Below are 25,236 nucleotides of genomic sequence, written 5' to 3'. Positions count from 1 at the left end.
TGGCACAGCCAAGATGAAGTATGTCTTGAAATCTGTTTTACAAATAAACTTGCACATAAATTGTCCATTCACTGCTTCGAAATCTTTTTTCACGTTTGAGGAGCTGTCAGAGGTCCCTAATAAACATGAGTCTTATTTAGTTTACTGGATATATAATTCTTCTTTTCTTTGAAAATAATTATTTTTCAAGCAAGTGCAGCAAAAATACAACCAATAAAAATCTAGCTATGACAGCATAAACAACCTTTATAGCCAGCATATACATAGAGTTCTTCCAATAAAAGCAGTTTCTGGTAAGGAAAGGAACACAGAAAATTGGCCGACTGGTGCTGAGATCCAAGGCAGGGCTCCTAAGGGTTGACAGACAGAGCCTCACAGCCTGTTCCCACTTCTCCATCGGGACAGTCCCTGACTGTTGGAGCTTCCCAACTGCAGCATATTTCAACATGGCTTGCGAGGCACGGTTTCCAAGGCCCATTCTTGAAGGGGCCACCAAAGCGATGGACGTGGGGTGAGAAGTTCCTCAGAGGGCTCTGCAGGGCAAGACGTAGACCCTCCACATTTTGGTTCTTCCTGTTCTGCATCCAGAATAGGGAGCTCGAGAGGGCGATGCCAGGGTGAGTGGCAGGGTGGGGGCATGGGAATTAGGGTGGATTTCACAGAATCTGGCCTGGGGATTCTGGTCTGGATTTTGGTCACCTCCAGTCCCACCACCTGTCAGCGTTCTCCGAAAGGTGCGTTGTCCAGGCCCTTCCAGCCCTGCACCCAGCAGTGGTCACTGTGCCCCTGCTTAGGAACCCCGGCCACCACTGCGTGTGGACAGAGTGTGAGCCTGCAAAGGGGGGGGGTGGGGCTCCGGGATGTCCCCAGCCAGGTGCAGACTCCTCCTGGGGAGCTCCATGTTCGCAGGTTCTCAGCAGACGTGAGGGTGCTCATTTATGCTTTTTATAGTAGCTGGAGAAGATGTTATCCCAGCTTGAGAACAGAAATTAAAATATGTATCCTTCAGGTGCAAATCTTCTGTACTTACAGTTTTACTGTTTCTCTGCAGGGGGGCTCCATTAATCTTGTAACAGGGAGATTCCTAAGGAAATTAATTCCCTCCAGTTGGGGTTATTCTCAACTGGTCTTTGGGGGTGGAGTAATTGGAATTTTAGAGTGTCTCTTAAAAGAAAGGAAACATTGGCCATTTTACTTGAATAACAACAATTTGCTGTGCTTTGCCCATTAAAAATGCCGGCTCGTTCTCTACCTCTCAGTACTCTTGTGTCTCTCAGCTCCTTGGGGTGAGGTTTACAAACCCCCCACCAGGTGGGGGTTTCATTCCCTCTCCTCCTCTGTAGTGTCCAGGTACTCCTGTCCTTCGTGGCTCGTTGGTGTTTGCCTAGCTCTCAGCCCTGTGCCTGGCCAGGGAGTGACACTCGGCCCTTGGAAGGAATGATGCATCATTAAACATGCATGGCTAAAATATTTCTTTGCCCATTTAGGAGAAGTAAATGTTAGCTGTGATTACCTGGAAAAACAATCACACCTCCATCTCTTTCTCTCACACACCCTTCTTTAAAATGGGGTCAATTCACTGACATCGGTGGAGCTGCTTTGCTGCCAGGAAGGCCCCCTGCAGCTCTGTCGGGGAGCTTTGTCTCTCCCAGGCCAGGATTTCAATCTTCACGGCCCAGAACCCAAGCTTCCCGGTCCCCATGTTCCAGGTCCCTGAGGTGTCACACAAGAACCCTTGGGGAAACCTAACGTCCGTTTCAGGGCTGCCCTGCTATTCTGGGAGAGCTGTTCCTGGTTCCTGACTGAGCAGGTTCTGGAAGCCCAGGAGAGGTCCCTGCCCAGGGGACACTTCAGGCAAAATGTCACTGGGTGGGGCGCCTGGGTGGCTCAGTCCGTGAAGCGCCTGCCTTCGGCTCAGGTCATGATCCTGGAATCCTGGGATCCAGCCCCGCACTGGGCTCCCTGCTCAGCAGGAAGCCTGCTTCACCCTCTCCCACTCCCCCTGCTTGTGTTCCCTGTCCCGCTGTCTCTCTCCCTCTGTCAAATAAATAAAATCTTAAAAAAAATAAAATAAAATGTCACTGGGTTCCCAAAGGGGACGCCCCCAGGGAATAGGACATGGCTACATAATGCTTTCATATGGGGTCAGCAGAAGGTCAGTGCCCGGGATGAACACACATTGGGGACATTGGCCAAAAGCAGCCCCCAAAGCTTGCTTTCCTGTGTCTTTGAGCTTTTCAGCACTAACGGGGCCTATGGGAAAGCCAAGTCCAGAGTACTCTGTAACAGGCCAAACCAGTTTAATATGATAATGAGGAGTTTTTATCCCTTTGGGCATAACATGCTTAGAGAGGACAGGTTATTAACAGCACCTGGTTGGGATGGGGTGCAGTGGTGGGGCACCAGATGGGCTTGAGGTGGTAACAGAAAGCCTAGGGCGAGTCTTGATGCTGCCCCTTCCCTGCCGTCGGCCTGGGAGTTTCCTTAGCTATTACATGTAGGTAGGAAGTGATGTTTTTACATCAGCAGCTGGATGAAGCGTTGAGTGATAAACACAGACATGTGTTGAAGGCTTTGGAAGGCTGAAAACACCGCATGCACACATATATGTGTACAGACCTGTAACTCAGATGCAATAGCCAAATACTGCTTGGGCGCAGGGCCCAGTGAAGTGGTTCTTGTTGCCAAAGTCAGAGCATTTTAAAGCTCAGAGGTCAGCTTCTAACCATTAGGCCTGTTAATGTCAATAATGAGAGCTGCAGAGAGAGCAGGAGGCAGAAGTGGAAATGTAATCTGTTAGTTTCCCTAACATTCTTTTTTGAAAGTAGAGAGGTGCCCTGTAGCTGGTGTGTGCTGCTCTCAGCAAATTTCACTTAAAGGAAAAATCAGGGTTTTTAAAACAGCCACATTAGAGGGACTCATTACTGCTGCTTTTTGAAAAAGAATCACTATAGCACATTTCCCTAGTGCATTACAATTTCATTATTTTTTAAATTACAAAGCCAGTCCATGTTCTTTGGAAAAATGCAAATGATACTAAGAAGTACAGACATAAAAAGGGAAGGTCCTCCCTTTGACTCTCCTCTTTTCTGGAGGCAAGCTCTCCTAACACTGGGGCATATCCTTCTGAAGACTTTATTTCTATGCTACATTCAGCTATGTATAGTTATGCTATTTTATTTACCTGTAATTCCGTTCAAAATGGCCATAGGGGGGCTCCTGGGTGACTCAGTCGTAAGCGTCTGCCTTTGGCTCAGGGTGTGATCCCGGCGTTATGGGATCTAGCCCCACATCGGGCTCTTCCGCTATGAGCCTGCTTCTTCCTCTCCCACTCCCCCTGCTTGTGTTCCCTCTCTCGCTGGCTGTCTCTATCTCTGTCAAATAAATAAATAAAATCTTAAAAAAAAAAATAAAATGGCCATCGGAATATATACATCCCGTTATGCGACGTGCGGTTCCCCCCACCTTCTATTGCATTTTTGCATAGTAATCTCTAGGTTTTATTTATTGAAAAAAAACTTTTTTTTACATTTTAAAATAATTTCATGCCACGTGCAGTTGTAAGGAATAATACAGAGAGATCCTGTGTACATTCTTCCCCAAAGATGACATCTCGCAAAGCCATAGTGCAAAACCACAACCAGGATGTTTACATTCACGCCCTCCGCCCCTCTTCTTCGGATTCCCCAGTGTTACTTGAATTCATTTCTCCGTGTGTGTGTATTTTGTTCAGTGCAATTTTATATTTAGGTTTGCATATGTCACCACGGTTAGGATACAAAACAGTTCCTCGTGGCTCTTACTGCACTTTAAATAATGACTTCCTATTTTCAGTAACATCCCACCGTTTACTGAATTTCATTTTAGGTTAAAATGTCATCTTGTTGAACGTCCAGACCTCGTGACTTCACCTACACTCAGCCCCACGGGCGTACACCCTTCTCCCAGCTGCTGTAGGAGCTGCGGAGAGGGTGCAGAGCCCCGGGAAGGTGCGGAGCCCAGGGCCATAGCCAGGAGTACGCGGGCCCAGCGCGCGGGCGCAGCGCGCGGGCCCTCCCCCGGAAGCCCCGCCCCGATTCCGAGCTCTTGGCTGGCGCAGGCTCGGGGCGGGGGCCGGGGCGGGGCTTCCGCGCGCAGCCGCCCGGAGGCCCCGCCCCCTCCGGCCGCCCGCGCTCGATTGCTCCTGTCTGGCAGCGGCAGCATGGCGGCGGGGGCGGCCGAGGCGGCAGCGGCTGTGGTGGAGGTCGGCTCAGCCCAGCAGTTTGAGGAGCTGCTGCGCCTCAGAGCCAGGTGAGCGGGGCGGCGGGAGGCAGGGCTGAGGGGACTCGCGCGGGGGGCGGCCTCTCGGGCGGCGGCGGCGGCAGCGGGTGGCCGGCCTCCTTCGCGCCTGGCCAGCGGGGCCTGGTGGGGCGGCGGACTGGCGGGGTCCCCGGCTCCCGAGCCCGGCCCCCCGGCTCCGGAAGAGCAGCGGGGGGGGGGGGCGAGCTCGGCCCCCCCGGCCCGGCCCCGCCCCGCCGCCCGGCCTGGCGGCCCCCCGGGCCTCCGGCGACGCGGTGACTCAGCCCCGGGGCCGGGGGTGGGGGCGCGCAGACCCCGCCCGCCGGCGACCCAGGCCCGGCCCCGGCCCGCTTTGTCAGCAGCCGGAGGTTCAGGAAGGCCTAGCTGCTGGGGCGACTGTGCCCGGTTGGCGCCGAGCGTTCGTGGCGCCCGGGGAGTCCGGCGGTGCTCATACTGTGCAGCTTACCTGCCGCCGCGCGCGAGGATCTCCCGTGTCGGGAGCTGGCTCGGCGGGGGTCCGCTCTGGTTTGGCACACGTGCTTCTAGCCCTCGGGCCGCCTTGGAAAGGAGACCGGGGGCAGGCACGGAGACCAGGAGGCTGCCGGGCCGGGAGCCCTCCGAGGACCAGCTGGGAGCTCCAGGGTTCGATTACCTGCGAGGCAGCCCCCAACCCTGCCTCTAACTAGCCTCGGAACCCCTGGGCAAGTTTCAGAACCGGGCCTCAGTTTCCCCAGAGGTGAAGAGGATTAGAGTCGTGGCTCCGTCCGGGTTGGGTGGTGGGGGTAAATGAGGTGATGCGGGTGCCCTGCGACCTGGCCTCGCGTGCAGGAACGCTGCCCCTTAGTATTTTCAGTGCGGAACTGAGTGCCTGCGTGGCGTTCACAGGCAGGGCATGCTTGTGGACTACAGTCAGTGGCATTTTGCCCACCGAATTTGAAGTGGAGGCAGGTAGTACTCTGGGAGAGCAAGTGGGACGGAAAGTTAGTTGTCTGTGTTGGAAACGGAGCAGGGCGACAAGTACCTCCTTACTTTTGGTTGGTATGCTTTATGGAGGTGACAGAATTAAAGGTGTTAACCAGAACAGCCCGTTTGACATTTCAGGTTTACTTGGGCAATTGTTTAGGGGGAAAAAAAGGGAAATGACTAACGCATTGATGGAGGGTGGGTTGTGATTCATCCAGACCTTCCGTACAGGCAGCCCAAGTAGGGACGGCGCCGGAGGTGGACTCTTCAAAGGCTTGTGTGCACCTGCCCTTCTAAATATTTGAACTTACTCTCACCTGAAAGACTGTTTTGCCTCATGTGTTGCACATTTTGGTTTTTATGTTTGATTTCTTATCATAAAAATCCTTGAGATAACACAGTTCATATGATTTGGATGTATTCTTGCCAGTGGTTTGTACTCGAAGTGATCCAGAAAACAGCATACCTTTTCCATAGTGATTAGTTGAAACAGGCACCTGGAAATGATGGATGGCATGTTGGAAGGAATAAATCTCTGCCGATTTTTGTGAAAATGGAAGCATTTAAAAGTAGTGAACAGTACTTGTTACCATAATCATTTAAAAATCTACTTCCTAAATATCACTTCTCAGTTTTAGGATTTTATGTGAATTGAAATTTTTTCGGGGCTCTGGGTGGCTCAGTCGGTTAAATGTCTGCATTTCTGCTCAGGTCATGGTACCGGGGTCCTGGGATCAAGCCCCATGTCAGGCTCCCTGCTCAACAGGGAGTCTGCTTCTCCCTCTGCCTCCCCCACTTGTGCTCGTGCTCTCCTTCTCTCTCTCTCTCTCTCTCTTTCTCTCTCTCAAATAAATGGGTAAAATCTTACAAAAATTTGCTTTGCTTAAATCATCTCAAGTGTTTGTATATCACTGAAACCTCAGCTGGTCTATACATTGGGGATATTAATACCCATTTACAGAGGAATCGAGGTTTTACCCATTTGTAAAATACTTAAGAGTCTAGTATATGATAGTATTTAATAAATGGTAGCTGCTGTTATCTGCAGATAAGTAACTGCAGGAGCAGAACACCTAGTAATAATAGAGAAACAGCTATTTGTTGAGCACTAATTATTTTGCTGACATACAACCGATGTTCATTACATTGCCTAAAATCATGTTAGTTGGGATTTGACCCTGGTCCTTAACGTTTTCCTTCAAACGGTGCACCATGCACGTTGGTTTACTTCATGCAGAGAGTATTCTTACATGTAAACTAAGAGAGGGTGGCAGCATTTATATTTGTTTTAGGTTTATATCCTTATGTTACTAGGTGGTGCATACTTAATTAGAAAGTTGAGCATCCAAGTAGAAGGTTATTGTGGATAATGTGAAATCACTATTAATATTAATGTCATGCTTTTATGTTTTCAAATATTTTTATATTTTTGTTTGATCTTCCCAATATCTCAGGGTATTAGTTATTTCTATTGTATTTTTTATTTTTAAAAAATATTTTAAAAATATATTATTTATTTGACAGAGTGCTTGAGAGCACAAGCAGGGGGAGCAGCAGGCTGAGGGAGAGGGAGAAGCAGGCTTCCCTCTGGGCTGGGAGCCCAATGTGGTGCTCCATCCAGGACTCTGGGATCATGACCTGAGCCAAAGACAGACACTTAACTGACTGAGCCACCCAGGCGCCCCCAGTTACTGCTGTTTTACAGTATAGAAGTTAAGATTGCACATTTAAATTAAGATTTAAATTACTCTTCAAAACCATGTTGGTAGTAATGCAATTTAAGTTGTATGGGTATACCTTTTTTCCTTTTTTTTTTTTTTTAACTATTAGAGTATAATTGATACACAATAGTATATTAGTTTCAGGTGTTTTTTTTTTATAGGTCAGTTCATACTGTTATAAAATTCGGTAACATTTAAATTTTAAAAAATGTATTCATATTGTGAGCATTTTTCCATGTCATTAAAATTCTTTGAAATATGATTTTTAATGGCTTGAAAATATTTTATTATAGGACCATTAAAAAAAGCTATAGTGTTGTTGAAGAATTGATTTTTCCTGTTATTTGCTATGTAAGATAATGGGAAAGTATTCATATACATAAATCTCTGTGTCTTTAATTACTTCTTTAGGATAGATACTTGATGGTATGTAAGAAATTTCTGAAAGGTTCCAGTTTAATTTTTACCAGTAGAATATGGAAATGCTTGGCTCCTTCCATCTTTTTTTTTTTATCATGGAATATTATTTAAAAAAATCTTTTTTCAATTTAGTTAGAAGTGGTATCCCAGCTTTTTAAAAAAATGAGGCATTACTTACATACCATAATAAAATGCACAGATCTTAATAGCTAGGTGTGATGAATTTTGACAGTTGTACATACACAAGTAACCACCATTCAAAACAATATAGAGCCCCAGAATGTTCTTTAGCTCCTTTCCTGTAATCCCCGCCACCAACCCACTCTCTGTCACTATAGTTAGTTTTGCCTGTTCTTGGTACTTTATGTAAATGGAGTTACATAGCTCATGGTCTTATAAGTCTGGGTTGTTTTTCTCATCATGTTTTCAAGATTCAGGTTGTTGTGTGCATCTGTAGTTGGTTCCTTTTTATTGCTGGGTAGTATTCTGTTGTATAAATCTACAACAGTTTCTCCAATTTGTGGACATTTGGGTTATTTCCGGTTTTTGGCCGTTGTGTCCAAGGCTGCTGTGAACATTCTTATTTATTTATTTATTTATTTGAGAGAGAGAGAGAGAGAGCATGAGCAGGGGGAGGGTGAGAGGGAGAAGCAGACTGCCCTCTGAGCAGAGAGCCTGATGCGGGACTCGATCCTGGGACTCCAGGATCATGACCTGAGCCGATTGAACTAACCAGGTGCCCCTGCTGTGAACATTCTTGTGCAGGTCCTTTTGTGGGACCCATAGGCCTTGGGGCCTCCCCAGCATCCTCTGCAGAGGCTTACTGGCCAGAGCTCAGCTCCAGGGCCCCAGACAGCTGCAGGGATGACTGAGCAGCGTTGTCAGGCTGTGTGCCCAGGAGGAGAGGGACACAGCATAGACCCTGAGATCTGCCATAGACCCTGAGGCCCACCTACCCACACACTGAAGCTTCTGAGTTCTGCTGGACACCAGTGAGAACCCATTGATTAGGGACCCAACAATGTGTTTTTTCTAGCCTTAGGTGGGTCTTTCCTGCTTTCCTCTTCTGTGCTCCTGGGCAGCTCTCCCTTCTTCCTCACTGCTGTCTGTGACTGCAGGCCTCCATTTTCCTTTGTTTCAGTAAATGACCTTGCTTCCTGCCTGGGAAAACTGGACTTCCAGGAGCCTCTCCCCCACTCTCCTTCTATTCTTCCCTCCCCCAACATCTGACATTTATTTGTAGCTTTACCCATTCTTGATTCCTTCACTCCTGAGCCAGAGGAGTCTGTCCCTCCCTCATGGTGAATTCTCTGCTCTTAGATTTCCCCTCTCCTGCTGCCCCTGAAGACCTTGCATCCTCAGCCTCTCTTTTGTCTTCATCTTTTCCCTCTCCACTTGCACTACCCCCTATGAAACAAACATGGAGATTTTCTTGTATTAAAAAAAAAAGCAAATCCCTGATCCTTTCCCTCTGCCTAGGGACTCTCTTGTCTACAGCCAGATCTCTTCAAGTGTAGATTTCTAGCACCTTACAGCCTCATCTTAGGTTCAATCCCCACATGCTGCAGTCTGACTTGTGCTTCTTCTGCCCTGCAGTGTTGTTGGGGCCCGTCCAGCTGCATTGGATGGTTGTCACTTCTTTCTTGACATCCTTCTCTTGACTTCTGGAAGGCCCTTTAACCTTGCTGTGCCTTTTAGGCTCCATTTTCTGGTCTACTGCCTGAGTTCCTTTTCCTCCATCTGTCCTAACTTAACTGTCGATGAGCCCAGAGGCTCTGACCTCTGTCTTTTATCCTCTAGCGTAGAAGACCATGGTGCCAGTTGTATTTCTTGATTCCCAAATCTATCTGTAGATGAAACACACACTTCTTTCCTGAGCTCCAGACCATCACTAACAGGCATCCCCCCGCTGCCCCCACAGACTTCCTTTCCCCTCAGGTTAGCAGCTTCTATACATGATGTGTGGCTCATGCCATCACTAGTCATCAGTCACTGAGCCAGAAAACTTGGAGTCAGCTCTACTGTGCTACCAAGGTCACCAAATCCTGCCCCTCCTTTTTTAAAAAAATTAATTAATTAATTAACTTTTTAAAAAAAGATTTTATTTATTAATTTGACATAGACAGCCGGCGAGAGAGGGAACACAGCAGGGGGAGTGGGAGAGGAAGAAGCAGGCTCCCAGGGGAGGAGCCTGATGTGGGGTTCGATCCCAGAACGCTGGGATCACGCCCTGAGCCGAAGGCAGACGCCTAACACTGCGCCACCCAGGCGCCCCCAAATCCTGCCCCTCCTACCTCCGAAGTCCCCCAGTACCTCCCTTTGCTTCTGCTTGCCGGCACTGGGTGGGAGGCTCATGGTTCTCTCAGCTGTACTGTTTCCCTGGTTTTACAGTTTGCCACTCCTTTCCTTGCCCACAGGTTAGTTGTTCTTAGTTACTTTCTCTGTGTAACATATTTTTCAATGTGTTTTCTTCCTTATTTTTCAGATTTTTTTTTTGGTTCGGGATGGTTATAATTTGTACTTAGAATCCTATAGAAGGGTTTTTCAGTTCAATATGAGGATAGACTTAAAAGATATCTTAGCCAAGACCATTTTATGTGAAAATAGTTGATAAGTACACACTAAGATGCCTAAGAACTTAGTAATTTATTAATCCGCTGTTCTGTCTGTTCATACCATCAATTTTTAGAAAATCTTTGTGGTAGAATATAAAAAAAGCCTGTCTTTGTGAAAATCAGTTCCATTTTTTCCCTTGTTTTCTGCCTGCGTGCCTTCCATTTTCAACATTTTATTCCTGTTCCTGTGGTCATAGTTAGACCCCGGCATCACAGTACTGTGCTTAACAAGGAAATACTGCGTAGGAACTATGTGTCCGCAGCCGTTTGTCGCAGACGTTGTGTCTTGGCTGCAGAAATCTAGGTTCCACCTTTCCTAAAGGTCTGAAAACATAATTGATTTATATGACTATTAGTTGAGATGGATGAATATTTAGAACCACTTCATATGAGCTAAGTCTTCACTCAAGAAATATCATTAATGTGAAAATTCATCCAAAAGATTATCAAGACCTTGCAAGCCTGACATTTCAGTCTGTGTTTAATACGATGGAATTCTAGCAGTAGAAAAACAATTCAGGCAGTTCTTATAAAGGTTGTTTTGGTAATAGACTTTAATCTATGTCAGTATTTCCTTATTTCTAAAGATACTGTAACTTTAAAACATTGCATTTTGTTGATTTTCAGGTCCCTCCTTGTGGTCCATTTTTGGGCGCCATGGGCTCCACAGTGTGCTCAGATGAACGACGTGATGGCAGAATTAGCCAAAGAACAGCCTCAAGTTTCGTTTGTGAAGGTATTATATTTTTGGTGTCACTTCTTTTATGAGACAGACTGCATTTTATTAACATAAGGGAGGAGGGGTGTGGAATTACACGTTTATAATTGTTGTTAGTGTTTGTTATTTTTGCAGTAGATTATTCTTAAAAATCTTAAAATTGTTTTGCATTTCTCAAGTACCAAGTACTGTGACAGTCACCACGCTTTTCCTAACACGTGTGCGGTGGGAGGACAGAACCAGTAAATTGCTGGATGGACAGTGGGGATGTTTGCTAGCAGAAGCAACTAGATCATTCACTGTGGATCATCGTGGTTTGAATATAGTAAAAATATTAACAAAGCTTGCTTCATTGAAGAGCAAGGTGTGGTGTGGAAAGCGAGTGAAGGAAGGGGGTGGGGAGGCTGCTAGGAACCAGGGGAACAGGAAGAAGTAGCTGTCTGGGACCGGGTAGAATGCAGACCTACAGGAGAAACTGAAAGCTTTTCTGACCTGTTTAGGAAACAGAGGAGAAAGGAATCCAGCTTCTCCCTGCCCTGCCTTGTTTCTACCCAGCTTTGCCCACTCTGTATTCCTAGTTTGTCTTTTTTGTGGGCATGTGCTAGGAAGGTGATAGTTGAAGCTGTAGATTAGCTCACTTGGTTTAATACATTTAATGCTGTCATTGAAGACTTAGTCTTGGTCGAGGCACCAAAGCCCAAATAAGAGTCAAGATTCTTAGAAATGAATTTTTGGGAAGGGAGGCACACCCTGTATTCAAAAGCTTGAATCCTTAGGATTTAAAGAAATACAAAGTACCAAATCCTTATTTTTTAAAACCAGAATTAGTGAGTTCACAGCACATGTTGGCAAATCTACCCATATATGGCGCTAAAAGTGATATCTTCTGTATTGTGCACTTTTTATGCAAACTGAAAACAGAATTCTGACAGGCTAATTGATCTGTGTAATAGGTGATGTAATTTTCAGGCAATTTCTATACAGGTAAGTGTGCTTTGAATAGGTACTGCAGTTAGATGTCTCAAAATCAGAACAGTGTAAAAGGTGTACAGTGAGAATGCTCCCCACACCTTCCCTGCCAGCCCTGGTATCCCACCCTGTAAAGAAGGGACTGCTTATATTAATTTTGCATGAATCCTTTCAGTGTTTTTTTTATGAAGATAGAGCAAATATAGATGTAATAGTTAGCTTTTTAAAATTTAAGGACTTATTTAAAATTCTAATGAAATGTGTAATGTAACCTTAGAGTGTAACCCTAAAATGTCCAATATAAATAATAGAAGGAGACATTAAAACTGCATGTTTCGTCAGTGATAAAAGATAATGATTACCAGTGAAATGAATGATTAAACATTTCAATCATAAGATTAATCAAGATGATGGTAATTGTTGCATGTCTGCTTTTATGTGTATAATGTTACTGGTTTAGGTAACACATTGTTCTTAGCTGCCATCTGAATGATTTATTTAAAGTGACTATAGAATTACTTCTCACATTGGTAGCACACTTGGCAGTGAGATTTTAAGTTGTTCAAGTGCTTAAGTGTCTGCGCAAGCCAGGGGTTGGGAAGTCCTTATCTGTCGGGGATACCTGAACCTGAGTGCACCTGCTGTTCGTGGGAAGGCTGACAGCACGAGGTGGGTAGTTCTCCCAGGAGGCGTTACTTTCTGGAAATTCACTTGGTGGAGTAGTTTTTCTTTTCTTTTTCTTTTTTTTTTTTTTTTTAAAGATTTTATTTATTTTAGAGAGAGAGCATGCGAATGGAGGAACATTGTAAGGGGGAGAGAGAGGGAAGGAGAAAGAATCTCAAAATCTCAAGCAGACTGTGCACTGAGCATGGAGACTGATGTGGGGCTTGATCTCACGACCCTGAGATCATGACCTGAGCTGAAACCAAGAGTCAGACGCTTAAGTGGCTGAGTCACCCAGGTGCCGCAATAGTGTTTCTTTTAAATGGCAAAGATAATTTGCATGGAGTTTGTAAGGTAGGTAATTTAATGGTGGGCAAATCAGTAAAATATTTGAGAGATCTGTTGGCATGCCCTAGTAAGAGAGGATGCATTTCATTTAAAGAGAGCTTTCTTTTGTTAATGAGAGCTTTTTGAACCATCTAGTGTAGGGAAGTGATGTTCTGCCACCTCTTTGTCTTTTAATTTGATTTCTTAGTTTTTTTCTTTTTAAAGATATTATTTATTTGAGAGAGAGAGACACACACCGAGCAAGAGCTGGGGCAGGGGGTGCAGAGGGAGAGGGAGAAGCAGACTCCCCACTGAGTAGGGAGCATGGCATGGTACTTGATCCCAGGACCCTGAGATCACGACCTGAGCCAAAGGTAGACGCCTAACCGACTGAGCCACCCAGGTGCCCCTGTCTGGCATTTCTGACTTGTGAATTATGGAGATCAATTGATTCCATAACTTAAATTTATAAAATCATTATGTAGTGACCATAAACATGATGTTTTTAAGAGTTTGAGTGTAAAGTTTTGTGACCATAAACAATTTCTTATTTTGTAGATGATGGAAAAGCAATACTGAGAAAAGTTAGCATACATTTTGGCCTGAGTAGTTCCTGCTCGTTGGAACAGGTTGCTGAAAGGCAGGACTCTTAGGTTTATTGCATCTGAAGGAACACGCTCGTTGCCTGTACTGATGGTGTAGTGACAGAGTGCTTGCATGCTCCATCGCAGCACGTCTGTGCCTGTGCCTTGCCGTGTGGCACTCTCTTGCGCTGGCCACTCCCTCTAGACCTGCCTGAGCCTCTGGGCCCCATGGGGAGGTTTGCCCCGGTCTAAGGGCTTAGAGGAGATACATGAGTTATCGTTATTGCTAAAAGTCTTATTGAAAACTTAACATTTGTTCAGAATAAAATTAAATGACTAATTAAAACATTACATGCCCTTGCTTTTCAAATTACATAGTCAGTTTGTTAGCACTTTATCTTTTTTTTTTTTTTTAAGATTTTATTTATTTATTTGACAGAGATAGAGACAGCCAGCGAGAGAGGGAACACAAGCAGGGGGAGTGGGAGAGGAAGAAGCAGGCTCATAGCGGAGGAGCCTGATGTGGGGCTTGATCCCATAACGCTGGGATCACGCCCTGAGCCGAAGGCAGACGCTTAACCGCTGTGCCACCCAGGTGCCCCACACTTTATCTTTAACTAAAATGGGAAAACACACATCATTTAATCACTTGTTTGGGAGATAGAATCTTTCAGTTGTGCTGAGGTAGGAAGGAGGAAGAGAAGCACAGGGTCCTTGTGATGGGAAGTTGGGTACCACTAGTTCTGTTTGAGGTCCTGATCAAATTCATCTTTGTATAGGAGTGGCCATTTATTTTTAACTTTACATTTAATTTTATTATGACTTAATTACTGAAATTTTATTCAATTTGTTTTTTATTAATTATTTTTTCTTCAAATGAAAATTGTATGTCGTTAAGTTGCGCAGCATGATGATTCAATTCAAACCCATTTTATATGAAGTCTCCTGTGTACTCCTGTGGCTTTTTTTCTTTCATCTCCAAACTTAGTCTGTGCTATTGGTTCACCTGTTAGTTAGAGAATATCTTGTGTTTCTGTCTGTTCTGTCATTTAATTTCCTGTTTTGATTGGCTTTTTTTTTTTTTAAAGAGGGAGAGCACTTGGGGGGAGGGGCAGAGGGGGAGGGAGAGAGAGAATCCCAAGCAGACTCCATGCCCAGCACGGTGCCCAACGTGGGGCTTGATCTCACGACCCTGAGATCATGATCTGAGCCAAAATCAAGAGTGGGACACCCAACCAACTGACCTACTCAGGTGCTCCTTGATTGGCTTCTTGACTAGATGGTGGGATACTTGAAATAGGGCCCTTTACCTTACCTTTAAAAAAATTTTTTTATTGCTTTTCTTTGTGTAGGTGGCTCCCACCTCCTATGTCGGCCTCCCCCACCCCTCTTCCAGCTTGGTATTCTGATCCAGTTAGGCTGTGGTACTCATTTTACTTTATAATGCATTTTAGTGCATAAATTCTCAAAGTCAGATTTACGGCCACTTGGTTGGTGAGGTTTGTGCTACTGTGTTTCATTTAGTAGTGTTCTTGTTTGTATAGTGCCTGCTGTACTTGGATTTTAACAATTGTAACTTCAGGTATGAAGGCAAAGGTATAGAAGGAATTATATACTTAATTTGCATTTTTTGATTCTCAAAAAATAGGAATTGTTTTAGTTTGATTTATTCTTGAATGTGCAAGCATCTTAAAATACAGTTCATAGTATTTAATTTCTAAAGGTCTGTATAATCGATATAGATAATTTCTATATGGTTATAGAAATGTTTAATTCTAAATGTACAATTAGCTTGTGTAAACAGACTGTGCTGGCCAGTCTCCAGAAGGGTACTGTGTAGCTAGGTACCAGTTCGCTGAATTCCTATTTTTCATCGCCAGAGAATACTGACATAACAACAACAACAACAGCAACAACAACAATGGCATTTTGGAGAACATATGTAGGATTCCATTTTTGGGGAACTCTAAAAATGCCTCTCAGATAATTCAAGTAGAATTGCTAAATCTTAAAAATATCCTACTTTTTATTTATACTGTCCTGGTAATAAAAAATACTAATAATTAACAAAATTTATTAGCTATTCCTGGGCTAAGTTTGGCAAAGCTCTTTTAAAAAGCTACCAAAAACATTAATTTAAATATCTATTTGGACACATAATTTGATTTTGAAAAATTTTCCTTTTAGATCACATGTCACAGAGTTAGAAAGAAGCCTCTTTACGAAGTTTAACAAAATGTCTCTGAATGTCAGGTTTAATCGTTTTCAGCTTCAGGGGTCAGGGCCACCCTGGCCAGTGGTCATTCCCATTGTAGTGACCAACATTTGTTCAGTATTGTGTCAGAATTTACTATCTAACACTTACTATATGCCGCCATTATTCTAGTCACTGGGGATACAGAACAGTAGGGTCATCAAGTCACATTTTATCAAGGTAATTTCAAATAGTAGTAAGTTCTGAAGAGAAAGAAATAGGCATGGAAGAGGAGGACTTGGGGAGGGGTGGATACTCTATTCGGGTGGGGCTGGAGAGCTATATCTGGTCAGGGAAAGCTGGAAAGTGAAAAGGAGTCGTCATTGGGAGAGTCGGGGGTGAACTTTTAGGCTGTGGATCAGCAAGCGAACACTGTTGGAGGGCCGGCAGAAGGCCAGTGGAGTTAGTGAAGGAGGAAAGGCTATGGCAAGAGGTTGGTGAGGGAGGCAACAGCCAGATGACCTTGCGGACACTGGAAGAGTTGGTTATTATTTTGAGTGCAGTGGAGGTGACACACAGTTGGATTCCTGTTTTTAAGTTGATTCCTCCAGCTGTCCTGTGGGAAGTGGTTTGAAGTGGGGGAAGGAAGGATGCAGACTAGAAGCAAGTACACTCATTAGGAGGCTCTTTCTCGGGCCAGGTAAGAGACGCTGTGGACTCTAGTGGAGAGGGAGTATTGAAATGATGCCATGGTCTGATTTGGCTTATATTTTGGAGGGGGAACCTGGAGGACCTGTTGATGGAGTGGATGTTGGGTGAGGGAAATGGATTAATCAGAATTGTTTCCTTTTTAATTTGATCATCTGGATGGTTTAAAGGATCATGAGGTCCTGGGGAGGAGCAGGTTTAGTGGGAGATAACTAGTAGAGATCTGAGTGCAGATGCTGAGTGTGTAGCTCGGAGGCGATGGGGGGAAGGTCTGGCCTTGATATAGCTGGGGTGTTGTTGCCGTATTGGTGTTACTTAGAGCGATAGGGTTGGATGAGACCATTCGGAGAATGAGCATAAATAGAGAAGTGCACTCAGAACCAAGTGCTGGGATGTGCCAGCCCTGTAGAGATTGGCCAGATGTAAAGGAAGAGACCAGAGAGACTGTCTGAGTTTGGGAAAAAGAAACAATGGGAAGCCAAGGGACAGCTTGGCGAGAAGGGGGTATCTTGAGAAGGTGGGTGTGGTTACACTGATGGTACTGAAGGGTCAGCAGAATGAGGAAAGGTAGCATTGGATTGCTGAGATGGCATTATGGCGGTGTAGAGCGTAGCTTGGCTCTGGAGCCACGCTGCCCTGCTCCACCACTCAACAGTATTGTAATCTTGGCGGACTTACCTAGCCTCGTTAAGTTCCAGTTTCTCCTGAAAGTTAGGTGTAATAACAGCACCCATTATTGTGCAGATTAAATGAGTCAGTAGACAAAATGCGCTTAGAACAGTGTCTGGCCTGTTAATCATAGCCGTTAGCCATTACTGTCATAGTGGTCTTTGATGACCCTGGAGAGAGGGAACTCCCTGCCTCTGGATTTACCTTGCTGTGATAACATCTCCCTGCCTCTTCTCACTCCACTCCACAGACATACAGCACACTTAAGAGGAAGGGTCCGACTTTGAGAGTCCTGGTTCAGCAAGCACGTGGTTCCTACTGAAGGCATTCTGTCTGAGATTCCATTCTGGAAATCTTCATGTTTGGTGGATGCTAAAGTCATGTATAAATCCTATCTTTGAGATTTAATCTTTCTTTTTGATTGATACAGTAGAAAAAGTATACCACAATACAGTGAAAAAAAGCATGAGTTATATAGTTAAACTTGGGTTTGCTTCTCAGCTCTACTACTTGTTAACTGTGTGTCTTTGGACAAGTTACGTCTGTACCTAGCCACCTGTAAGGTTGAGTTGATTATGTACTACCCACCTTTCCAGGTTTTAAGTAGTTTAGGGCATTGTCTGCAAAGGGCCTGTCATGGTTGGTGGCACAGATTAGGCTTTCCATGAAAGGTCGCTCTTACTGATCATCTTTGGTCTTTTCTGAATGCAGATCAGTTTTCAATATTTTCTGTTTTTATTGATAGAACTGTCATGTTGTTTTACATCCAATAAAAATGTTCCCAGAGAATTTCAGTGTGCAAAGGTTTTAGGACCTCAGATACCCTTGATGTTCTGGGGAATGGATTTGCCTTCAATGGCACTCCTGGCCCGTGCTTGGGAGGATTTGTCTGCCACCACTTTCTTTGTCTTATTAAGATATCATCTTCCTGGGAGATGCTTTGTGCGAGGAGCATGTGGTGATCTTCTTGGCTTTAGGAATTTCAAGAGGATTGTTTGGTTCCTGGAAGAGTTGTCCTTAAGGGAGACCGTTTGAAACCAGCAAGAACATGAGAAGAGGTCAACTTTTAGCCACACAGAGGACTGTTTTTGAGTCCAGATGCTTTCTGGTGTGGTTTGGTTTGGTTTAAAACTATTTTCTTGTGGGTTTTTTTGTTTTGTTTTGTTTTTGCTTAGTATTGCCTCTTTTAAAAATGTGTTTTATTTTCCTGTTAGAGTCTAGTAGCCCTAAAGATAGGGATTGTAACTGAGCCTAACCTAATGCCAAGGTGTGGTGGGCACTCGAGAGATTATTTGAAAGAGAGAAAATAATGAACTGCCGCAATCATTGCCTTTTCTGTTCCTCTCTGGTTTGAGTGTGTAATTGTATGAAAAACAAAAACAGCACAAAAGTTTTAAAAACTTTTAGAAAGTGTTTTCTAAATAGCTGTTTCCAAATGCTTTGTCTTTGTTCATTTTTTCAGGTTTATTGGACAGTTGATGCTGATTTAAAATGTGTGTAATTTTCACCTTAGTACATTTTGAAAAATAAAAGTAATTAAAAAGGGTGTTTTAAAGAAAAAAAAATAAAGTAGGAAAAGAGCACCCGAGAAATATATGAGATGGAAGATACAAACCAAAGACAAATGACTCTGCCTCCCACTTACCGTCAGGGTTCATTTGGATAGATATATACTGGATCGGGGAAAGCGCTAGATAAAAATAGTGTTTCAAGCCCAGTGGAAATCTTTCATTCCTGGAAAAATACAAGCTATATATTTTTTAAATCTTTTAACAATATAATTTATCAATAAATTTTATTTCCTACAGGTATAATGTGAATACAGATTTTTATTGGTTTTAAAAAGTTTATATTAAATCGACAGTCCTATGAGGGAAGGATATAATATTATGTCTTGGTTTTCCTCAAAGTGTACGGTTTACAAAGTCCTACATAAATAGCTTACAGGAATTATGTTCTAATTATTTAGAAATTGAGTTATTAAATATGTTTAAAATTCGTATGTCAGATAGCACATCATATCTCGTTGAAGGGCCTCAAGGAAATTATCAAGCAGAATGCAGTCATCTTATTTAAAATGCATTTAAATGTATGAATAGACCCAGAAGCAAATAACCTAGCAAGATATCTGCTTAGTGTCCAGCAGCCTTGCAGGAGTTAACGGTAAAATTTATCAGACATCAATAGTTTATTGAAGAAATACTCCTTTTTGCTTCATAATTTGCAGAAGGCTACAACTGTCAGTCATGATGTACTGCCTCTTGAAATTAGTCAATAGAGCAAACAGCAAGAATTGCTGTGGGCAGAAAATAAGCACTGTAATCATGACATAACTGGGGTCAGTGATTTATGGATTTCAATATAGTAGTAGCTGCATATGATTGAAAATTTACTAGGTCACTAGTGCACCAAAAATTTTATTCACAGCCTCCAGGCATCTTTTGAAATGTGCAACAAAATAAAAACCTCTGAACCTGTTTTGACACTGCAGACTCAGTGGATGACACGCCAGCCCAGTGAGTCTCATTTAAATGTAAATGTGTCATAAACTTTTGTACCATACTCTTTAAAAACATCAACTACTTGAAGGGATGATGCATGTGAAGCTGATTTACATATTGAAGTAGTAAAAAAGGACCTTTCTATAATCAAGCTTTAAATTCTTTTATTTTAAAGTTGGAAGCTGAAGCCGTTCCTGAAGTATCTGAAAAATATGAAATTAGTTCTGTTCCCACCTTTCTGTTTTTCAAGGTAAGGATAAAGATGGTGCAGGAGCTCCTGCGTCTGTTGTGGGCCGTGGGGCTCTGTCTGGGTTCCTTTACCCTCTCCCCTGATCCTGGAACGTTCGGCACTTGGTCATCCTGGCTTTGCCCTGTCTTCCCATCGTCTCCTTGTTTGCACTGATGCCGAAGCTTGGCCTAGGGATCCTGCAGAAGTGACATGGGCGGTCAGAGTTGGGGCTTCTAGACAACAATCCAGATACTTGGCTGTAGACCCAAAATGTTCCCTGAGTTGGGTGGTAAAAGTTGGTTGCTTAGGGCATGTGCCTGGGCGTAATGGAACATCTGGCTGGTCCTGATTTGATTAATGACTCTCTTAGGAAGCAGGTGCAAATCTGTGCTTTAGGGCACCCCTGAGTGTTACCACGGTTCCCCCCAATACCGCATTTATACTTAGTGATAGATTCATCCCCATGAGGGTGGGGAAATTTTTTCTATTTTAGGTTAGACTCTGATCTGGTTTGAGTTTGAGGCATAGCAATGTTTTCCTAGTATGTTCCAAAAAAGGGGAAAAAAGAAGACATTTATGTATTTCTAAAATTGAGATGCACCTGGCAATTGGTAATCATATTTTTAAAAACATATCTAATAATGCTGTTGACCCCTTTAAAAATTGGCCAGCACTATGAGTTCATACTTGTTAAAATTTTGGATCTTAAAAGGGATGATGGAAGAATGCCACACATATTCTAAACGACTTTTTTAACTTCAGAATTCTCAGAAAATTGACCGATTAGATGGTGCACATGCCCCAGAGTTGACCAAAAAAGTTCAGCGACATGCATCTAGCGGCTCCTTCCCCCCCAGTGGTAACGAGCACCCTAAAGAAGACCTCAGCCTCCGCCTGAAGAAGCTAACTCACGCTGCCCCTTGCATGCTGTTCATGAAGGGAACTCCTCAGGAGCCGCGCTGCGGTAAGAAGCTGCTGTCCCAGGACTCACGCGGAACGGGGCTTCACCAGCGCGGGGTGCGGCGGGGTGCCCGTCTCTGGGCCTGCTCTCCGCTCCTCTTACACTCGTGCTGAGATACCTTTAGAAAATCAGGAAGGTCGTAATTCCCACTGGCATTCTGTCGTGAAGTGATGAGAATTAGTTTGCACCACAGACACAGAGAATGTTGGAACCCAGAGGCATCTTGGAAATCATCTGATTGAAGTTTTTTGTTATATATATAAGCACCCAGAGAGGGGGCGGCTCCTCAGGTCACCTCGCAGTGGAGTTGGGGTTAGGTTCCAGCCACCACATTGCTGTCCCCTGAATGGGCTTTTGTCTGCTCAGTTCATTTTGCTATTAACAGTTTCCTGTCTTTCGTGACAGTCTCTCTTGATTCATGTAGTCCAGATTCAGCGTTTAAACATTTACAGAATTTTGGTGGCATTCCTGTGTCTCCCCCTGTGTTTTTGCCTTCCTCCTTGTCCCAGCGTCGAATTATGTGACTGCAGAATTCACCTCTTGCTTATAGGTGCAATAATTGAAAGATTCTGAATTCTGTGGTTTATAGTCACTCTTACTTTCTGTACATATATGCTTGTAATTTTGTCCTTAAGTGAATTTTAGAGTTTATTTGACCCTTCTGGTGTTGGGTTTATGTTATTTTCTTCTTACTATGCCTAGTACAACATTATTATGCTTCATAATTGAACATTTAATGCCTTTTGATGCTGCTGTTGAGAATCTGAGTATTTGTTTCAACTGTACAGGAGGGAGTTTATTAAGATACGCGGCAGTAAAATGGAGTGTGCTATTGATATGATTACTGCATGTCCAGTGTGGCTTTATAAAAATAACCTAGCTTCCAGAGTAAATTTAATTGTAAATTCTTCCCTATACAGTTAGTAAATTACATATTAGATTATGAAAGTCTAGTTTTAAAAATAAAGTTTCATGTTGAGTACTGTCTTAAAAAGGTAAAGAAATGGTTCCTTTTTCTCTCAGTTCTACTTGAAAAATGTTCTTGCTAGTATTTACATGTCAGATAATGCCTGCTATTTATATGTTGAAAAACTAACTTAGTCTCTACTATAGTTAACCCCAGATAGCAAGAGCTGGTCTCTGTTGTCGTGGTTTGTTTTTAATAGTGGTTGTGACTGGTTTACTTTCTCCCATCAGGCAGGAAAATCATTTCTGGTACTTTCTGTGGTCACCTGAGAACAGGGACTTACAGCATTGAGTCTGATGGGTTTTATTCAGTGCCTTCCTTGTAGTCTGAAGTGCGGGTGAACTGCTGTCAGATGTGGATGAACCTGTAGGACGGGTTCTACGCCATAAACCTACAGTAAAACCCATAGAATACTCTCTTCTTTGGGATGGAACAGGAGCATTCTCTCACTCCTTTCTGAATGAGAACCTAACAAGACTGGCAGGTGGTAAAAGTGCAGCTTGGGAAGGGGTGCTGAGGCAGCAGAGGGGGAGGCGGTGCACTATCTGACCGACAGAGGGGAAGCGTGGTGGCCAGAGATCATGGCAGATGAGCCGCATCCCGACACCACCCTGCCCTTGTGTCATAGGTACAGGTCAGTAACCCTCCCTGTGCCCTCAGTCCTTCCTTTGGTGGTGCTGGGGCTGGAGCCCGTCTTGAAGATCCTTTTCAGATCAGGTGTTATATGATTATTCAAGTCAGTTAGAATTACACTTAGAAATAGCCCTTTGCCTGCTTACCTTTTTATTAGGCTTAATTTATAATGTATTTCTAGCCATTTATATGTTAACTGTCTGGCATTTAGAAGACTATAAATAAGGTAGAATAAAAAAAGCTTTACAACATGTCAGAACAATCTGAAAAACATGGTATTATAGACGTTTAGGTAATAAAAGACATAATTAGGGAATTTGAAAGAGATTTTTAGATATACATGATTTAACTGTTACAGTTTTATTCTAAACAAGTACTTGTTTTATTCTTTATAATTTTTAAAAAAGATTTTATCTATCTGTTGTAGAGAGAGAGATTGAGTGGGGTGGGAGAGGCAGAGGGAATTGCAAGCAGACCCCCCTGCTGAGTGTGGAGCCTGATGTGGGGGTCTGATCCCATGACCCCGAGATCATGACCAGAGCCCAAGTCATGAGTCAGACACTAAACTGACTGAGCCACCCAGGCGCCCCTAGTCTTGATAATTTTTAGAACTACATTTTTAACAGGCTTTTCTGTTTCCTGATGTCTTGATTTCTGTAACAGCATGTCTTTCTGTCAAATACAGTGAATATGTGACATATGGTACATTAGATCATTTTAGAATGCAGGTATTCTTTAAAAAAATATCTACTTAAGGATCAAGTAGAAGGTATTTTTGCTGTGACTGTGCCCTGCCACTTCCTTCATTAATGTTCCTCTGGCTCTGTTTTCCCCCTTTTCTGTGCCCTGCTACACACACTGTCTGCATCTTTAAACTGTTCTCTTATATAGGAGCATACTTGACTTTCACCCTCTTCCTTTCTGAGCTGCTTAGTGGAAAAGTTGTTTTGCTCTTGTGTTGGCACATCAGAGATGAGGTGTAGTCAGAGCCTCCTTTATAAAAGCAGCGACCATTGGTGCTCACGAACGCGACTGGCTGAAATTTCCATATTTTGTACAGAATTCCCTTGGAAGGCCCTGCCGTCAGTAGCACCCAGTGCTCCCCTTGGGCTCCTGTTGTGGAGTAGAGCTATGGTGATTTTTGATTCGCTGGCCACCACCTTGCTTTCAGTTAATCAAAAACCATGAGTGAATAACATTAAATTTTCTCTCAAGGAAACCCTGAAAACCATTTCAGTGTCTGCCGTGGAACCTGCTGGGTCTCAGCCCGACCCTTGCACACTTCACACCCCGTCTTCGTTGCTTTCACTTTTGGGCTCTACAGGCACAAGTGTGTCATGTGTTACGAGCCGGACACGTTGATAAGGTGTCAGTCGTCGAAGAATTAGATTGTCTTTATTCTGTGTTCCTCAGGAGGACAGGAAAGAGGGCTCTCATGTTTTAGGCAGATTTTCAAGAAGCACCGAGATGTCCATCTTTTTAAACAGAATGTTAAATCCTCGAACATGCAGGTTAATTAAGTTATTTGGGAATTCTTGTATCCATTTCAGTTAACAAAGCTTTTAGCAAAGCAAAGGTATTTGAACCACGGGACAGATGTTTCTTCTGCAGTAAAAGTCTATCTTAGCGGGATTTTCTTTTTAAATCAGATGCAAGCATTGTAGGTTCAGAAGTGGGCTTCAGGGTTTTATTGTGACTAGATAGTGATGAAATGGCCCAGTTAGGCATACTACTCACGCCTCCTGTCATGAGTACAAACGACTACAGACCGAAACACTGGGTCTCTGGCAGCTAAATGTGGTTTTTCCACTTGTAAATATTTTTATTGCATGCATGCATTTTTCCTAAAAAAAAAAAAAAAAAGTGTGTAAATATTGTGTTATTGGAAGGAAGCCTTCTCACTATTTTATCCTTAAGCATAACATTTCCAGTCTGCCACTTTAACCCTTAAAAACGAAACATTACCCATCAATCTTTCTAGTCTGCATGTAATTGCCTAAAGCTAAAAGAAAGCTTTTCCTCAGCCAGTTACGGTAGAAATGAGTTAATATATTGGCAACAGAATAACCATCAGCAATCAGCCGTTAGCTGTTTACTAATGAACTCCCAGATGAATGAAAAAAATTTCAGAATCAGTGTTTTACTTCAGGCTGTACATGAACTTAACACTTGAGTTGTAGGAAAAGCAACTTATATGCTGTTCAAATAAATACCAGTGCTTCATCTCAATAAACTGTAGAGCTGAAAAATGTCTGGAGCTCAGTAATACATCCAGGTTTTAAGAGTAAAAATGCTTTTGCATGACATCAGGTGAAGTCTATTCTTGCAATTACTCTTATGAATTTTATGATTTGATTTTATTTGAAAATGATGATGCTATGAAATCCTGCAGGAATTTTGTACCTGAAGAATAGGTCATTTTCCAGTGAATTATGACTGTGTTTGAAAAGAAGGATGGGGTGTGAGAGTGGAGTGGTACAAAGTATTGAAAAACGATTGGGAAGAATTAGCTTATGGAAAGAAAAATATTGTCTTTTGAGACAAGACTAATAGATTTATAAAAGACTGATATTCACACTCTTATTCTTCAGTACTAATGTCATAATCAGAAAATGATGTCAAAAAAGTACAGGACAAAAATGTGTCACAAAAGTATAATAAAATCATGGAACATAAGATTGTCACTACAGTGCAGTAAAAAAAAAATCACATTACATACTTTAGGGAATGTAAATAGCTTTAAAAAAGAGACTGTCAGGTTACGGCACCAGATGAGAAAGAACACTGTCAGTCTGTTGACAGTGCCTATATAACAACAGAGAAGACAGCTTTAAATTCAATGTACCAGTTTCAACTGAAAGAACACATTCCTCCTTGACTTTTAATTTATTCTATTAGAGATGGCAAAAGACAGAGAAGTGCTGGACTGGGCACTCAGACCTAGTACAAGGCGATAGAAATGAAACAGTGGGTTTCCAGTCTGCGTGCGCAAGGAGTGGCTAATGATGGCTGCTGTGGAGCTTTTCCTCCATCCAGTGGTGATTCTTAGAGATTCACAGCAGAGCTGGGAGGGACTGTCTGGGGCATCCAGGTCAGTCCCCTGATTGATGGGGAAG

The 25,236-nt window shown here is 43.3% G+C and overlaps 1 protein-coding gene across 2 annotated transcripts in view; it reads left to right on the top strand.

Moving 5' to 3' along the window:
• The first annotated feature begins 4,139 nt into the window (after positions 1-4,139).
• Positions 4,140-25,236, top strand: part of GLRX3 (glutaredoxin 3) — a 32,267-nt gene continuing 11,170 nt past the window's right edge. Inside the window, exons 1-4 of one of the 2 annotated variants that reach the window (XM_026494417.4) lie at positions 4,140-4,290; positions 10,625-10,733; positions 19,506-19,580; positions 20,322-20,523. In XM_026494417.4, coding sequence (XP_026350202.1) covers positions 4,202-4,290; positions 10,625-10,733; positions 19,506-19,580; positions 20,322-20,523 — 475 coding nt within the window. In that variant the 5' untranslated portion in view covers positions 4,140-4,201. The remainder of the gene's footprint in view (positions 4,291-10,624; positions 10,734-19,505; positions 19,581-20,321; positions 20,524-25,236) is intronic. The other variant, XM_026494418.4, reaches the window with a different exon arrangement.

Source organism: Ursus arctos, unplaced genomic scaffold (assembly GCF_023065955.2).
Source record: "Ursus arctos isolate Adak ecotype North America unplaced genomic scaffold, UrsArc2.0 scaffold_7, whole genome shotgun sequence".
Lineage (NCBI taxonomy): Eukaryota > Metazoa > Chordata > Mammalia > Carnivora > Ursidae > Ursus > Ursus arctos.
Note: the sequence above shows the minus strand (reverse complement) of the source record. Positions and strands in the feature narration are given on the sequence as shown.